Below are 19,115 nucleotides of genomic sequence, written 5' to 3' on the forward strand. Positions count from 1 at the left end.
TACGCTGTAAAAGGGGTGACCAAAGGACAAAAAAAATCTCTAACAAGGACAGTATCCCAATTTAAGTAATATTTATGGGTTTAAATATTCAAACACATTCTACCTACTTAGTGAGATCCCTGAAACAACTCAGGCTAAAACACTATGCAGGAGCAAATTACTGCAGATGTTGGAACCTGTACTGAAAACAAATGCTGGATATCACAGCAGGTTGGACAGCATTCATGGAAGGAAAGCAAGCTCATGTTTCGCAACTAGATGGCTCAAATGGACTCTTGGTAGTGGCCATCTTATAACCCAAACTATTCTCTCAATCTGTGCTGAATTGCCCATTACAACCTCAATGTTTCTCTTATTGCTTACAATATTTGTTACGTTCCTCCCTTTCCCACAATGCACTGTAGATAACTCTCAAATTAGTTTCTACCTGGGCAGTTTCTTCTCGCTGTTCAACACTACACAACTCTCCCCATAGCTACAGCTGGCATCTCATGAACATCACCTGGGAGAAAGTGCAGAAGCTGGAGATCAGAGTCGAGAGTGTGGTGCTGGAAAAACACAGCCAGTCAGGCAGCATCTGAGGAGCAGGAGAATCAACGTTTCGAACATAAGCTCTTCAGCACCACACACTACTCTCATGAACATCACCCGCACCCTTCCCAAATTCCTCGTTAGCCAATGGCCTGTGCCAAATGCTGCCAAGTTACTGTATATACTTGACAGAACTAAACATGGGACAGAATGCTACAATCAAGTCATTTCAAGTCTGAGCAGCCTTTTGGCGAATGTTGATTAATACCAAACTAGCTTTAAAAATTTACCATGATCATGTGGAGTCTCACTCCCTCAGGCTTTAATTACAAATAAACAAATTAGGAGATGGAGTGGGATACTCAGTCCAACAAGCCTCTCCACCACCACCAACACACACAAAAATAAAATCACAGCTGACCTGATAACTCCAAATTTCTACCTAATCCCAAAAATCTTTCACCCTCTTGCTAATCAAAAAATCTACCTACCTCTGCCATAAAAAGATTCAAAGACACTCTTTTCCTCAAGACGGCAGAAGCATTGCTCCAAAGACTCATGACCATCTGAGGAAACAAAAACGGTTTCATCTGTTTTAAATAGACAATGCTGTGCTTTTAAAATAGTGACCCCTCATTATAGATACTCACATAAAATGAAACATTTTCTCCACATCTACCTCGCTCAGACCCCTCCAGGTCCTGTAGGTTTCAATTACTGTACATAGTCGAATAATCGCCAATTTTTTTGACTACTTTTTAAAAGGTTAAATTTATGGGATCAACCTCTACACGGGTATGACTTTTGAGGGACTGAAATTCATGCCTGTCAAAATTCTTACCTTACCAATTAGCAGAAAGCCAGTTGATCTTGAAAAGAAAAAAAATTTTGAATATGGTAATTCTGAAGACCAGGAGTGGAGTGAAGCAGGATGATCAGCACACACTGATTCATAAATGTTGATCTGTTATCTGTGAAGAACTAAGACCGACTTTTACACGAGATAATTGGAAAATTCCAGATCTTTTGGCCAAAATAGGGGTAGGTGAACACAGGTAGAGGGTACAATCTGGTTGGTCAACGGGAGGAATGGATCCGATTGGCAGCTGGGGGGTGGGGGTGCTGTATCCTGCACCCAGGTTGACCTGGAGCAGTTCATCAACTTCACCCACAACTTCCACCCAACCCTCACAATTCACTTGGCCCATTTAGGACAACTCCCTCCCCTTTCTTGACCTCTCCATTTCCATCTCCGGCATCAGTCGCCAGATGGAAGTTTTACTCACAGACTCCCATAACCACTTGGACTATACCTCCTCCCACCCAGTATCCTGCAAGAACTCCATCCCATTCTCCCAATCCTTCCACTCGGATGAGGAGACATTCCACTCCCAAACATCCCAGATGTCCACCTAATTTGAATGTTCTTCCCCATCCAGTCATCCCTCCACTGCACCACCTCCATTCCCCATTCCACTACTCTAAACTCCCCCTTCTCTAAACCCAAAGAAAGAGTCCCCCTTGTCCTCACCTACCACCCCACCAGTATCCGCGTACAATGCATCACCCTCAAACACTCTGCCAACTCCCACTAGACCCTACCCCAATAACATCTTCCCCTCCCCAACCCTCTCTGCCTTCCCCAAGGAAGTTCCCTCTGACAGTCCTTGGTTTGCATCACTCTCCCCACCAACATCCCCCCACCCTCCCAAACCCCAAGTTCCTTCCCCTGCAACCGGAAATGATGCAAAACCTGCCGGAACGCCAATCCCTTCACTTCCGTCCAGGGCCCCAAACAGTCCTTCCAGGTGAGACAGATGCCTCTCCTACACCGTGGGCAGCACAGTGGCAGTGGTTAGCACTGCTTCCTCACAGAGGCAGAGACCCAGGTTCAATTCCCCCCTCAGGTGACTGACTGTGTGGAGTTTGCACATTCTCCCCATGTCTGCGTGGGTTTCCTCCGGGTGCTCCGGTTTCCTCCCACAGTCGAAAGATGTGCAGGTCAGGTGAATTGGCCATGCTAAATTGCCCGTAGTGTTAGGTAAGGGGTAAATGTAGGGGTATGGGTGGGTTGTGCTTCGGCGGGGCGGTGTGGACTTGTTGTGCCGAAGGGCCTGTTTCCACACTGTAAGTAATCTAATCTAATCTAACCCAGTTTACTGTATCCCGATGTGGTCTTCGCCACATTGGGGAGACCAACGTAAACTTAGGGAACAGTTCACTGAGCATCTCAGCCAGGCCTGCAGGAGCTGACCTGACCTCCCAGTCACCATCCATTTCAATTCCCCCAACCACTCCCTTTCCGACATGACCATCCTTGGCCTCCTCCATTGCCACAGCAAATCAGACTGCAAATTGGAGTAACAAAGGCATGAGATCTTCAGATTGGGAGACCCACTCAAATAAGAAACCCAAGTATGACCTTCGCAGAGCTATTAAGACAGCCAAGGACCAATACCGATCCACACGAGATCCAGACAGACACCCGGTGACTATGGCAAGGATAGAATGACATCGCAGGTTCTAAAAAGAGACAGTGCAAGATAGTAGACAATGATACATCCCTCCCAGATCATCTCAATGCCTTCTATGCTCACTTTGAGCAAAATTTCAGCAGAGAAGTAACATCTATTCCGACAAGTTCTGATGAACCTATCCCAATAGTCACTGCATCAGAGGTCAGATCAGTTTTCCTTTGTGTGAATCCAAGGAAAGTGATAGGACCAGACAGAGTACCAGGCCATGCACGCAGAGCATGCACAGATCAACTGGTAGAGGTCTTCTCGGACATCTTCAACCTCTCCCTGCAGCAGGCCACTGTCCCTGCCTGTTTCAAGAGGCCAACATCATCCCTATGCCTAAGGCGGCTCATGCAGCAGGTCTCAATGACTACCGTCCAGCGGCCCTAACGTCGGTGCTCATGAAGAGCTTTGAAAGGCTGGTCATGGCATTAATCAGCTCCAGCCTCCCACTACTCTTAACCCACTCCAATCTGCCTATCAGACAAACAGATCTATGTCAGATGCCATATCACTTTGCCTTTCACTCCTCCCTGGATCATCCTGACATCAAGAACAGCTATGTAAGAATCTTACTCATTGACTACAGTTCAGCTTTCAACACTATTATCCCCTAGAGACTGATCACTAAACTTAGTGATCTCGGACTAAGCCCCACTCTCTGTAACTGGATCCTCCGTTTCCTGACCTACAGGCCACAATCAGTGAAGACTGGGGACAATATTTCATCCTCACTAACACTCAACATTGGAGCCCTCCAGGGGTGGGTACTCAGCCCCCTATTTACTCACTGTATACCCATGACTGTGTCGCCAAAAATCCCACTTACAAGTTCACTGATGATACCACCATAGTCAGTTGAATCTCAGATGGCGACGAAACAGACTAGAGATGGGAGGTGGAAAACCTGGAAAAATGGTGCACTGAGAACAACCTGGCTCTCAATGCCGGCAAAACCAAGGAACTCATTATTGACTTTTGGCGGGATGTTACTCATGTCCCCCTACACATCAACAGCACAGAGGTGGAATGAGTGGAGAATGTCAAGCTCCTGGGAGTGGTTACCCACAAGCTATCTTGGATTCTTCAAGTGGATGCACTGGTTACAAAAGGCCCAACATCTCTCCTTCTTCAGGCAGCTGAGGAAATTTGCCATGACAGCAAATCCCCTTGCCAACTTTTATAGGTGCGCCATCGAGAGCATTCTGTCTGGACATATCACTACCTGGTATGACAACTCTACCATTCAAGATGTTACAGAGAGTGGTGAACTCGGCCCAGACAATCACAAAGGCCAATCTCCCATCTATAGAATCCATCTACCAGGCCCGCTGTCAAGGAAAGGCCGCCAGCATTCTCAAAGATCTATCCCACCCTGGCAATATTTTTCTATAACCTCTACCATCTGGGAGAAGGTACAGAAGCCTGAATACACGCACCAGCCGGTTATGAAAGTTTCTACCCTACTGTTGCTAGAATACGGAATGGACTCGCAAACTCTTAACATTCGCCTGTACCTGTGTTTTAGTTTTTGCCGCTGTTTATCTATTATTTATTATCCATACTACTTAACTCTGATTTGCCTGTATTGCTCACAAGACAAAGCTTTTCACTGCATCGCGGTACACGTGACAGTAAATTCAATATCTCATCTTCCGCCTGGGCGACCTGCAGTCTGGAGGACTCAACATTGAGTTCTCCAAATTCAAAAAATCTCCCTTTCCAGCCCTCCCCTTCCCTTCCCAGCCCTCCCCTCCCTTCCATTCCATTCCAGCTACCAGCCGGGTTAATTTCTCCCATTGACCAACCAGGTCATATCCTCTACCTGCGTTCACTAAATCCTACCTCAAGTTCTCCTCCTTTCCCCACACCTACGCCCACATCTGACATCCAAAACGTCAACATCTCCATCTCCTGATGCTGCATGGCTTGCTGTGTTCTTCCAGCTTCCTGCCTGTCTACCTTGCAAAGTATTTACAGACAGTCCCAGGGTTGCGAATGGATTGTGTTCTGGAATACTTGCAAGTCCATTTGTATGCAAATCAGAACAACACAGGATAATAAAACAGAATCTCTCTGTAATTACAGGAAACATTCATTTTCCAGATCTTTAAAATTACATGCCTGTTTAAAACTGCATACATAGGTCAAACAGTCATAAGCTGGAGACCGCTGACACATTCTTCCTTTATTAAAAAGGTGATCATACTGTACACAGTACTCCAGGGTGTGGTCTCACTTGAATAGCAAACAGCTAAGGTAGTATTCAATTCTCCTGGTCAAAACAAAAGCTATTAACTTACCTAATTACTTATTACATATGCAGCTGCAATTCGTGCACAAATTTCTCAGCAGCTCACGGGCTCTGCAATTGCTCTTTATTTAAATGATACACCTCAAGATAAAAATCACACAACACCAAGTTTTGTCCAACAAGTTTAATTGGAAGCACTAGCTTTCGGAGCTTCCAATTAAACCTGTTCAACTGTAACCTGGTGTTGTGTGATTTTTAAACTTTGTACACCCCAGTCCAACACTGGCATTTCCAAATCAACACATCAAGATAAATCTTTTTTTTAAAAAGTTTTAGCTTTTTTATTTAAAAAAAAGTCATCTTACCCCGATTTTTCTTTAAATTTCTCTCTGTTTTGGTACCCAGTCTAGTCAGTAGCCTCTCTAGTGTTTTGCTTTTAAGTTCCTGACCCCTTCAGCTGCTGTAGTGAGGGACAGGGTAATCAGCAGGCTGTTTTCCTTGCTGATGTCTAAACAGGAGCTCATGAGACCCAAGTCCAGAAACAATTGAGGTCTCCTGGGACAGCTTCCTCCTGACTGTACGCCACTGTGCAGGCACCTGCCGAATGGTACCCAAGCAGTCATTCCTATGCAGTAATACCTTCCAGACAGGATGTACAGATGGCACAAAATCCTGGAACTCTGACCCAAACAATATAAGAGGTCTGCCAGGAACTACTGAAGTTCAAGGCGCAGCTCACCATCGCCTTCGCCAGGGTTTATAGGGATGGGCAACAAATGTTGGCTTAGTCAGTGGCATCATCATCCCACAAACAAAGCTTAATATAACTTTTGCCTAACAGTATCGATCAAAAATCTGTTCACCATAGAATGATCATTAATTAAGTCTCTTACATTTTGAGAGGGTGATCTGTATTTCTGCCATATGGTAAATATGCCATATTTATCTTTTAAATTGTAAAGAAAAACTGCCTGGCCACTTACGTATATTCTTATGTCATTAGATTTTAGATTAGATTACAGTGTGGAAACAGGCCCTTCGGCCCAACAAGTCCACTCCGACCCGCCGAAGCGCAACCCACCCATACCCCTACATTTACCCCTTACCTAACATTACGGACAATTTAGCCAATTCACCTGACCTGCACATCTTTGGACTGTGGGAGGAAACCGGAGCACCCGGAGGAAACCCACGCAGACACGGGGAGAACGTGCAAACTCCACACAGTCAGTCGCCTGAGGCGGGAATTGAACCCGGGTCTCCGGCGCTGTGAGGCAGCAGTGCTAACCACTGTGCCACCGTGCCACCCACACGATGTCGTGTGCATGTAGGTACACCCTGTTTATTGTTAAGGAAGTGATTTCTGATTGGTTGACTGGTTGAGAATCGCCCGCAATTGGAATAGAGCCTGAAGCATCTGAGAGGTGTGTGTGTCATCGTGTCTCATCAGTAGAAAAACTTACTGCCCCATAATGATCCACATGTGCACACTATTGCAGTTACAAACTAACCAGGACCCTGTTATTTGTTGTGGAAATTCTGTCCCTCTTGATTCTGGCCCTCTACTTATTACCTTAGAATGTGGGTTTTTTTTGTACCCAACTGATGCATTGCAATGATCGGTCTACATGGACTTGAAGCTCCACAGTCCAACCTTTCCACTAGTTAATTAACACACCGATCAAAAGGATGACATCACATTTCTAAACAGGGATTTTTCATTTGGCACAGTTTCGACTTGTAATGAAGTCAGCAAATTCTTGACATTTTCTGCTCTCATTCTCACTGCTTATTGTATCACCAACCATCGTTATTGTTAATACATAGACCAAAATAAAGGTCTGACAAAGTCCAGAGTGAATATAGCCAAGCGCCAGCACAGACTGTTCTCGGGCATCCGTCACATCATTCCAGTGCAAACAAACAGAAACCTGTGACTCCTACAATATTCTAAAGTTTCACCAATCTCCAATAAGGACCTGAAGAAACCCAGACCAGCAGAAACTATCAAAAGTGAATCAGTGCATTATTGGTGAGATGACAGTCATTACAACAGCCCTTCAAAGGCCTGAACTCCAATGGAGCTGACATTCCTGCATGTCCATGCGCCTCTCACACACACACCTCTCAGATGCTTCAGGCTCTATTCCAATTGCGGGCGATTCTCAACCAGTCAACCAATCAGAAATCACTTCCTTAACAATAAACAGGGCGTACCTACACGCACACGACAGGAGTGCTGGAAGAGAACAGGTAAAAGAAAAAAGTCAATAGGATGTAGAACAATAAACAGACAGCAGGTAAATATTGAATGGCTTTTGCCTGAAACGTCGATTTCAAAGTGCCTTGGATGCTGCCTGAACTGCTGTGCTTTTCCAGCACCACTAATCCAAAATATACATAGCATTCAGCTCTAAACAGATTCACCACAGTATCCGCTTTCCTGAGCTAAATCTAGCAAATTCCATAATTCTGACACTAACAACTTGCAATAAGATTGCTCTGTAAGCTATAGATGGAGACCAATACTAACTCAACAGCCTGCCTATTGCTGCAGCTTCAGTGACAATATCAAGCAGACTGTCTATTGGTGGCACCTGGAAAGCTGCACTCAATGCAAGTATTCAGATAGGCACACCTACTGAAAATACACAACACTGCAATTACATCTGCACTTAAAACCTTGTTTGGTGTTACTCTGGCTAAAATATTTGCAAGCAAAGAGTCCCAGCTCCAAGACACAGATTGTTCACAGCAGTTGAATGCCTGCCTCATCGTTTCCTATTTTTCTAATCAACCTGTTCAGAGGTATTACTACACATCTCTGGAACAGGTGAGACTCAAACTCAGGCCTCTTGATTCAGGTGCAGGAACATTACCACTGTGCCACAAGATGACAAAAAAAAGGATGGGAAGGCGAGTGCGAGGATGACAGAGTTGAGAGAAGGATACAGACAGATTACGTGAAGGGGAAAAACTTGGCAGAGAGAAGACAATGTGGGAAAACAGAAGATTGTGCACTTTGGCAGGAACAATAGTAGCTCTAAATATTATTTGAATGAAGACCACAAAAAGCTACAGCAAAGAAGGATTTGAGAGTCCTCATTCATGAATTAAAAAATGTTTGCATTCAAGTCAACGGGTAATGGGGAAAGCAAATCCAAAGGGAATGGAGTGTAAAAGTGGGGAACTTGCATTATACAATTCACTGGGTCAGACCAGAGCTGGAATACAATGAACAGATTTCATCCTTAAATCCAGGAAATATCAGCATTGGAGGTAGTCCAGAGAAGGGTTCACTAGGCTAGTCCTGGGTATGGAGGGGCTGTCTTATGAGGAAGGGTTGAAGGTTGGGCCTGTATTTGTTGGCAGTTTAGAAGATGAGGAGCGAGCTTATTAAAACATACAAGATTCTTCAGGGACTTAACAGGATTGATGGAGAAATGTTTATTACTCTTGTACCAGACAGGGGGTCTCAGAGTCAGGGTCACAGATTTAAAACAGAAATGAGGACGAGTTTCTTCTGTGGACAGTGAACCACTGGAATTCTTTAAGAGTTTTCAGAGGAACAGCGAGATCTTGGAGCTTGTCCATAGATTCCTGAAGGCAGAACAAGCTAGAGTAGAGTAATTGAGGCAGAAAGGACACTTTGTCTTGACCAGTCATGGCATAGATTATACAGAGTAGGGAGGTTACACTGGAGCTGTACAGAACTTTGGGTTTGGCAACAGCTGGAGTACTGTGTGTAATTCTGGCCACCACACTATAGGTGACTTCACTGGAGGAGTTACAGAGGAGATTCACAAGAGTGTTGCCTGGGATGGGGCATTTTAGCTATGAAGAGAGGCTGAGCACAGAAGGTGGAGGAGGAGCCAATAGAGGTACAAGACGATCAGGGGCATGGACAGGGTGGATAGGAAGCAGCTGGTCTCTTTAGCCAAAGGGTCAATTACAAGGGGGCATAATTTTAAGATAAAAAGGCAGAGGTCGAGAGGATTTAAGGACATTTCCCCCCCAACCCACCCCCACCAAAAAAGGTGGATGGAGTCTGGAATACACTGTCTGGGAGAGTAGAGGCAGCAGAAAACTTCAACTTTTAAAAAGCTACATGGACAAGCAATTGAAATGTTGTAACCTTCAAGATCACAGGCCAAGTGCTTTAAAGTGAGAAAGGTCAGTGCAGATTTGAAAGGGCAATGGGCCTCTTCAGTGGTGTATGACTATACAACTATGACCAAAGCGGGCTGTGTAGGCTAGGTATTTATAGGTAGGTTTTTAAACATCAGTAAGGAATTCAAGGGTTGTGGGGAAAAGGCAGGAAAATTAGGATTTTCGGATCATCGCAGTGGGTGTGGTGTTACATGCAGGACAGACTGGGTGAGGAAGGCGGTTTCCTTCCCCGAAGGAAATTGGTGAACCAAACAGAATTTTATAACAATGACAGATGCCATGGTAACCACCACTGATCCTAGCCTTTTATTTGAGATTTTATTAATTGAATTTCAATTCTACAATTGCTATTGTAGGATTTGAACCAACATTACAAAAGAGAGCCTAGACCTCAGGATTTCTCATCCAGTGACATCACTACCTAAAGAATTAAAGTAGGCCCATGTAAGTGAAAGAAATACTAGAGTCATAGAATGCCTACAGTGCAGAACCAGGCCATTTGGCGTGACAAGTCCACACCAACCCTCTGAAGAGTATCCCACTCAGACCCATTACTCTACATTTACCCCCGACTAATGCACCTAACCTACACATCCCTGAATGCTATGGACAACTTCAGCATGGTCAATTCAACTAGCTTGCACAAGTTTGGATTGTGGGAGGAAATTGGAGCACCTGGAGGAAACCCACACAGACATGAAGAGAATGTGCAAATGCCACACAGTCACCTGAGGCTGGAATTGAACCTGGGTCCCTGGTGCTGTGAGGATGCAGTGCTAACCACTGTAAGGATTGATGATTACATTTGTGGATGAAATAAAAGTTGGTGGAGTAGTAAATAGGACAGCCTGGAATACAAGAGGCAATCAATGGCAAATAGAATTCAATTTGGATAAATGTGAGATGATGCACTTGGACAGGATAAGCAAGGCAAGCAAATATGAATGAAAGGACCATGGGAAGTACTGAGGGACTTTGTCCTGAGACCTTAAACGGCCTGGTGGACAGGTGGATAAAGTGCTTAAGGCATATGGTATATTTGCCTTTAGTAGTTGAGGCATAGAGTGTACAGGAAGGGAGGTTGTGCTGGAACTGTGTAAAGTGTTAGTTAGGGCCACAGATACAGTTTGTGTGCAATTCTGGAATCCCCATTGATGTGATAGCACTGGAGTGTATGTAGAGGAGATTAACCCAGCTAACATTCTAATGAGAGAGTCTGTTATAAGAGATTGGACAGACTGAGATTGGTTTTCTTAATGGAGTAGAGGAGATTGAGAGGTGACATGATTGTGATCTATAAAATTAGAAGGGACATAAGGTAAATGGGAAGAAACTTATTCCCCACCTTGATCAACGATCAGGGTGCAGAGATTTGAGGGAATGAGCAGAAGGCTTAGAGGAGATGTGAAGAAAATCTCTCTCATCCAGAGGATGAGAGAGTCTGAAGCTCACTGCCTACACAGGCAGAAGCCCTCAGTATTTGAGAGCAGAGAGAGTTCTTAAAGACACGAGGGGCAATATCTTTTACACACAGAGTGTGGATAAGTACGTAAAAAGGAAGGGTTTGGAGGGGTATGGGCAAGAAGCAGGCAGGTGGGTCTAGTTTGGTTTGGGATTGTGTTTGTCATGGATTGTTTGGACTGAAGGGTCTGTTTCCGTGCTGTGTGACTCTATCTATCCTGTCTATGTAAGTATTTAGATGTGTGCTTGTGATGTCATGGCAAACAAGGCCATGGGTCATACTGGCTGTCATCCAGCACCTTTCCTATGGCCAGACAAGCATCTCTACTATTGCCTCCGTTCTTCACTCAACAAGTTTCATCTAGCCCTTGAGATTTACCAACTTTGAAGCTTGCCAGACCATTCAGAACCTCCTATGAATTTCTTGAATTACATCACAGACCTTCTCCCCGATTTCTATTCACACGTTTCCCACCCTCTTCCCCCCCCCCCCCGACATGGAGGGGGGACAACAACACAAAGCATTCATTGAGAACCCTACCTACAATCTCAGGCTCCACACACAAATTACTGCTGTTGCCCTTAATAGGCTATACTCTTTACGTAGTTATCTTTTTACCCTTAAATGTACCTGAAAAACAAACTTAATTTCCCTTTGTTCTACCTACCATTATAGCTCTCCTAATCTCCCTTTTAAGTTACCTCTTGCACATTCTTCTGTTTAAGCAACCTAGCCTACACATTCCCAGACACTACTGGCAATTTAGTATGGTCAAGCCACCCAACCTGCATATCTTTGGACTGTGGGAGGAAACTACAGTGCCCAGCTGAAACCCATGGCAGACACAGAGAATGTGTAAACTTTGAATAGGTCCTGGATCCCTGATGCTGTGAGGCATCAGTACTAACGACTGAGCCATCACGCCACTCCGATCCAATGGTTTGAGAGGGAAGGTATATAACAATAAAGCTAATCAGATGGACAACGTTGTAAGAAATGAATAGGTTGAAGTATTTACACAAAGGTTATTTAATATAATTGTTTTTACACTTTAAAATATAAAAAAAGTGAAGTGCGATTCTGAGAAATTAAGGCTAAAAAACCTCAGGGTCAGGTGGATGTCCCACCACCAGAAGCTGGAATCTCAAAGGGCCATTTCAGGCAGGAATAGGCTCCTGGGTTCAAAACGCTGCAGCGTTAACCTACGTGGAAACAGAGGAGTTGCCAACTCGGGTCCGTGGTTTCTGACGGGGTATGGAGTCGTTATTAGCAGCACAACAGCTTGGACGTGAAGGGCGCTATATCAACGCACGATCTTGCAGGCGGGAGGGTCCGCCCAGTGATTAATGGCGCAGTCCTCCTCCAGGCCTGGAGATCGCACGGATATCCGAGGGAAATGGCTAACTGAAGGAGGTTAGCCGTGTTCGTGTGGGTCGGGGCGCAGGGATGAACTGCTTCTTCGCTGGAATTCAACCGAACGATGCAGTGCTGTGGGTTGGGAAAAGACACAACAAGGAATTCCAATAAGACAGCAGCCAATGAGTGAAGAACACTCAGCCTCCATATCGCATTGCAGCAAGTCGCAGGAAAATGAAAAACAGAAAGCTTCCATCACAGGCACAAAGAATTCAGTTATTGTTCCTTCCGTGTTTTAACAGCGATTGGCTTCTCCGTCAAATTCAGTGCTACACACACACACAATGCAAGCTTTCACTCTGTCGGAGTTACACCCCTCACTTCTGCTGTGATTCCGTGTGAACACATACCCCCAAAACAAGTCAAACTCTAAACAACAGCACAGTGTGTAGCGAGTGAATCACTCACACACTGAGTGAGCAGGCTTGCTACAACGGGGGCGTAGAAATGTCGCCAAACGCGGCATTTGTACATATGTTAGAAAGCGCAGGGTGAACATGAAGTAGATTTCCAGTTAAAGAGGGAGGCACATTTCACCCTTCAGCTAGATAATAAGGCCCCAGCTTTACCTGAAAGGCGAGAGACAGTGAGAAGACTGCTGTGGGATATCAGAAACACAGCCACATTGCTAACAATCTATAAACGCGAATGCACAACTTAGGCAAGTGAAATATTGATTTAATTTTAAATCACTGACACCCCCCCCCCCCCAAATGACAGGTACTGTGCAACGATCATTAAAGACAGCAGCTACTCACACAATTTTCCCCGGTGCCTCAGCCTGCGGAACTTGTCCAGCACATCTCACAACCGGCAGACTCAGCATCGCCTTATCTTCTCTATCAAACTTCACAAGTTTGGACTCGCTCTCAGTGGCCAGCCTCAAATCATCCCCATCGTCACCGTTTGGGCAGGGACAGGAACCATGTTGAAATGGTTACTGTGGTTCAAGATGGGTGATAGAATATCAGTTTAGATCTTGACTTAAAGGCATGTGTTTTTTTAAAATTGTGTATGGGTGTGGGGGTTTAAATGATTAATTCTCAATATTTCTGGAACCATGATTTTTTAAAGTAGTAGTATAAGAGAGCGCGCCCCTGGGGTGATACTGGAATTTGTTTGCATTGGCAGTGTCTTGAGCAGACAGTAAATACGGAGTATTGGCTTGCTTTCAGTTAGAAAACATCAGGAATTGATTTTTTTTTGCTCTAGGGGGGAAAAAAAAGCTTGGAATGCTCTTGTTCTCAGTCTGCAGATGTTCTGCCTGAAATAGGATATACAAAACAGTAACAAAAACAGAAACTGCTGGAAAAGCTCAGCAGGTCTGGCAGCATCTGTGAAAGAACTCAGTTAATGCTTCAGGTCGGGTGACCCTTCTTCAGAACACTCATATGGAACAGTTTTGTCTAAAGAAAGGAGTTAATTTTGAAAAGATGGGAAATAGATTATCTCCATGTAACAGCTTAGTCGAATGTTCCAAACCAGAAGTGTTTGGGTAGAATCCTAAAGGGATTTTCTTTTAATTAGAAAGAACTTGGTTTTTTTAGATTAGATTCCCTACAGTGTGAAAACAGACCCTTTGGCCCAACACGTCCACACCGACCCTCCAAAGAGTAACCCACCCAGACCTATTCCCTTCTGACTAAAGGTGGTTTAAGCTCAGTTGTGAGACTAATCAAGAAAAAGGTTATCAATTTCAAGATGTGATAGAAAAGGAAGCCAACTCTGCTACTGCAGTATTGTAAATTAATATTATTGGGATAGATAGAATTGTATTTCAATTTTTAAATAGTGTCACATATAAATATTCTACTTTATCTACATTTCTTTTGGGAGAAACTTTTGTTTCATTGTTAAAACCAGATGTACAGCATTACAAGCTTACAGTTCAGTGGAAGACCACCACATTACATAACATACAGAAATATAAGACCCATCAAGCCAGGTTTCAGTCTGGGATCTGAGTTGTCGAGTCTAACATTAGATGGGATCGTAACAACACAGCCAGCACTCATTGAAGAGCAGGGAAGCCAAGCAAGTAGTTTCTGGATCCAGTTCACCTGCACAAGCAATTCCAAATTTTGTCACTCTCAGCTTGTACTCTCAATAAGAACATAAAAGACTCTGAAGCAGTACTATGCCTCCGACCATCAAGTTTGCTCTGCCATTTAATATGATTGTGATTGATCAGATGATGATCTCATCTCCAATTTTACATTTATCCTCCCATAAACCTTGACTCCCTTGTCTGTCATAAACCTAACTTAGCCTTGAATAAACTCTATGACACTTGGCTGAAACTCACGTTCTTTTAGTTAAGCTGGAGTTGTTTCAAACATTTTGAAGGGTTTGTTACTGAGGCCGAGCAAGTTCTCACCTTATCTTACCAAATTCACCTCATTAATTGGCCACTATGGCATCTCACACCAATTTCAGCCCCATCTTTCCAGGTGAAGTCACCTGACAAAGGAGCAGCACTCTGGAGCTTGCAACTTCATAAACCTGTTGTTGGAGTATAACCTGGAGTCTTGTGACTTCTGATTTTGTCCACTGCAGTCCAACACCAGCACCTCCACATCATGCCAGCCTGCTCTTTGGTTGGTGTAGTCTCAGCTCTCTGAAAGGCACGGACTTTCTTCCTTCAATGCTTGGTAATGTCCTTTTCCACTCTGCCTCACTCACCATCTCTGCTACAGTACACACTGGATCTAAAAATCTGTTCTGGAGGTTTGCTCCTGCTTTTAGGGAGGTTTTAAACTAATTTGGTGGTGGGGGGGTGGGGGCGGGGGCTAGTGCACAGAGTAGATGTAAAGTCAGGAGCAAGGTCCAATACTCGGAGAGTTCAGCAGGCAGAGGAGACATAGGCAGGCTAAGGCAAATGAGGTGACTGGAAGACTAAAAAGTTGTACTTATTTTAAATGCAAAGAGCCTGACTGGTCAGGTGCATGAACTCAGCAATGTTGATCAGCATGTAAGAATACAACATTGCTCAATCATAGAGGCATGTTTGAAGGGAGGGCAGGGCTGGCACTCCACATTCCAGTGTAATATATGTTTCAGGCATGATTTTGGAAGGGGTGGAGTGTAGAATGTGAGAGAGGTGGGGCATTACATGGAGAGATAGCCAGCAAATGAGGGAGGATGTCATTTGAAGAGCCTATATAGGTAGAAAAATATATTAAAAAAAAAGGTCATGATATGGAGATGCCGGTGTTGGACTGGGATGTACAAAGCTTAAAAAATCACAACACCAGGTTATAGTCTAACAGGTTTATTTGGAAGCACTAGCTTTCGGAGTGCTGCTCCTTCATCAGATGGTTGTGGAGTATAAGCTTGTAAGACACAGACAGGTCTTACAACCTTAACCTCCACAACTACCTGATGAAGGAGCAGCACTCCGAATGCTAGTGCTTCCAAATATACCTGTTGGACTATAACCTGGTGTTGTGTGATTTTTAACTAAAACAAAAGGTGATTACTTTGCTGGGATTACACCACAGACCTCCCAAAAGAGACAGTGATTGAGGAGCAGAAATATAGGCCAGTCACAGAGAGGGGAATAAGGTTCAGTAGGGGATTTCAACTTTGCTAACATTAACTCAGATCGCCTTAGAATCAAAGGATTAAACAGATTTGAATTTTTATAAGTGCATCAGGAGAGCTTTTTGTGCCAGTGCATAGATAATCTGACTAGAGATGGGGGGCAGAGCTAGACCTAACCATAGGGAATGAATCTGGTCAAGTGGTTGAAGGGTAGGTGGGGAAGAGCATTTTGGGGATAGTGACCAAGTTTCAAAGGCATTATGGGAAGGGATAAGGACAGAGCAGAAATTAAAGTGGGGGGGGGGGAAAGGGGGAAAGAGAGGAGGGAAAGAAACCAATTTCGATATCATTAGACAAAATCTGGCAAACTGGAAGCAACGACTTGCAGGTAAGTCTATATTTGCAAGAGTGAAAGGGCAACAAGTCCTAGATGTCAAGATTTAGAAAGTGTGATGAAGAAAAAGGAGGAAGCATACATTAGTAAGTAGATCGTTCAGGAGTATAAAGTGTGTTAGGCGGCTTTAAAGAAATTAGGAAGAGTAGCCATAAAATATCTTCAACAGATAGGATTAAGGCAAGATCCATGCAGTCTAAACGTATGTTTAGAGCAAGAGGATTACCAGGAAAAGAGTGAAGCCTACGAGAAACCAAAGGGCAATGTGTGCATGGAGCCAGAGGATGCGGGGGAGATCTCAAGGGAATACTTCTCATCCAAATTTGACGGAGAAAGATACTGTAACTTGAGATTTCAGTTGGGATAGAGACAGCATGTTAAGATTAATAAAGGAGGAGGTACGATGTTTTAGTGGGCATACAGGTATATAAATCCCCAGACCCTGATGAGATGTATCCCATGCTGTAAGGGAGGAGATTGCTGGGGCCCTGGCAGAGATATTTGATACCTTGCTGGTCACAGATGACAAAAGGAATAATTTTGTTCCTTTATTCCAAGAGGACAGCAGGAATAGGCGAGGTAAATCCAGTTAGTCTGGTATGGAAGTTATTGTAAAACAGCATTCTGAGGGACAGGATTAAACATTTGAAAAGGCAGGAATTGGTCAAGGATCAATAGTCAGCACTGATTTGTTTGGAGATCATATCCAACTCCGTGACTAGAATCATAGAATCCTTACAGTGCGGAAACAGGCCATTCGGCCCGACAAGTCCACACCGACCCTCCGAAGATGTATCCATCCCAAACCCATTCCCCTACCCTATTACTCTACATTTACCCCTGACTAATGCACCTAACCTACACATCCCTGGACACTCAGCAATTTAGCATCACCAATCCACCTAACTTTGCACATCTTTGGACTGAGGGAGGAAACCAAACACTCAGAGGAAACCCACACAGACTCAGAATGTGCAAACGCCACACAGACAGTTGCCAGAGGCTGGAATTGAACCCAGGTCCCTGGTGCTGTGAGGATGCCGTGCTAATCACTGTGCTGCCCTAAATATATTAATCACGGTAGTATAGTTTACGTGGTTTATATGGACTTCAGTAAGGCCTCTGACAACATCTCACATGGAATACTAGACCAAAACGCTAACAGTCCACAGGATCCAAGGCAAGTTGGCAAACTGAACCCAAAATGGTTCCCTTATTAGACCTCCAAAATTACATAATCTTGCACTTATCAGGATTAAATTTCATCTGCCATTACTCTGCCCAATTTACCAGCTGATCTATAGACTGTAACCTGAGACCATTCTCCACACTACCAACAGCACCAATTTACATGGCATCTGCATACGGACGAATTATACTTCAACATTCACTTCCAAGCTGTTAAATGTACACAACATGAACAACATCAAGGGTCCCAGCAGCAATCCCTGTGGTACCCTGCTGATCATAGGCTTCTAAATCACAACCATCCACCAACCTTCATTAGCCAGGGGGTAGAATTTAGGAGTAAATTGAAAACAACATTGCTTAGGCCCCAGATGGAATAGTGTGTGCAGTTCTGATCACCACACTATTGGAAGGACATGATCACACTGGATAGGGGGCAGAGGAGATTCACCAGGATGTTGCTGATGCAGCATTGAAATGCAGAAGTGTCCTGTAAGTGGATCAGAGATGTTCAACTTGCTGAAAGCATAGAAGACCTTTCTCCAGAGATATGTATCGTAACAGATCTGGGCAGGTTGACTGAAAATATTTACAAATTGTAAGACATTCCCAATGTCAAGTTTGACCTCACTGGATTTTTCATCAGATACTACCACAAATCCCTCCTGAGGCCATGTCACTCAGAATCTAATAGGGATCTACCTGGCCTCCACAGCTCTCTACCAAAACAGAATTACACAGAGACTGAAAACCCACAGAGGAAAAGAAACTTCTCATTGTATTTTCAATCTCTGCCTGATACACCTTATCCCTAAGGAATTTTGAAAAAAAGAGAACTGGAGTGAGCTCAAAGTCAAAATAACAACAGAATGTTTGAGAAACTCAGTAAGTCTGAGTATCCATGGAGATAGGAACAGATCAACAGTGAATCTGAAATGACCATTGTTTTTCAAAAGCCGTGTCCCCTTATCCATGTCTCTCTAACAAGAGGAGTATCTGTACTGCATCTACCCTGTCAAAGTCCAGTCAGGGTTTTATCAAAACCATAAAAAGATCACCTTTCATCTTAAATGAGTAAAGGTTACATAGAACATAGAACAGTACAGCACAGAACAGGCCCTTCAGCCCACGATGTTGTGCCGACCATTAATCCTCATGTATGCACCCTCAAATTTCTGTGACCATATGCATGTCCAGCAGTCTCTTAAATGTCCCCAATGACCTTGCTTCCACAACTGCTGCTGGCAACGCATTCCATGCTCTCACAACTCTCTGTGTAAAGAACCCACTTCTGACATCCCCTCTATACTTTCCTCCAACCAGCTTAAAACTATGACCCCTCGTATTAGTCATTTCTGCCCTGGGAAATAGTCTCTGGCTGTCGACTCTATCTATGCCTCTCATTATCTTGTGTTATGTTGTACAGGCTCAACCTTTTGTCACATAATAAGCCCATTATCTCAGGAGTGAGTCAAGAGAGTCTTCTTTCAACTGCTTCTAATGCAATTATATCCTTCTTCAAATATGGAGACCAAAACTGTACACCGTAGTGCAGATGTGGTCTCACCAAGGCCCTGTACAGTTACAATAAAACATCACTATTTTCATATTCCATTCATCTTACAATAAACAACCATC

General features: G+C 44.1%; 1 protein-coding gene across 5 annotated transcripts in view; it reads right to left on the minus strand.

Annotated features, from left to right (window-relative positions):
• The window catches only part of LOC122542342 (beta-1,4-mannosyl-glycoprotein 4-beta-N-acetylglucosaminyltransferase-like), a 59,194-nt gene that overhangs the window by 19,860 nt on the left and 20,219 nt on the right, over positions 1-19,115 (minus strand). Inside the window, exons 1-2 of one of the 5 annotated variants that reach the window (XM_043680013.1) lie at positions 13,111-13,129; positions 1,023-1,097 (exon numbers count right to left, since the gene is read on the minus strand). The exons of 2 other annotated variants lie outside the window; for them this stretch is intronic. Coding sequence is in view for 1 of the 3 variants with exons in the window: in XM_043680011.1 (XP_043535946.1) it covers positions 13,111-13,178 (68 nt within the window). In the remaining 2 variants the exon portion in view is untranslated. Of the gene's footprint in view, positions 1-1,022; positions 1,098-13,110; positions 13,273-19,115 lie in introns of those variants that run through there. 2 more of the 5 variants (XM_043680012.1, XM_043680011.1) reach the window with 2 other exon arrangements.

The sequence above is a fragment of the Chiloscyllium plagiosum genome, chromosome 39 (assembly GCF_004010195.1).
Source record: "Chiloscyllium plagiosum isolate BGI_BamShark_2017 chromosome 39, ASM401019v2, whole genome shotgun sequence".
Lineage (NCBI taxonomy): Eukaryota > Metazoa > Chordata > Chondrichthyes > Orectolobiformes > Hemiscylliidae > Chiloscyllium > Chiloscyllium plagiosum.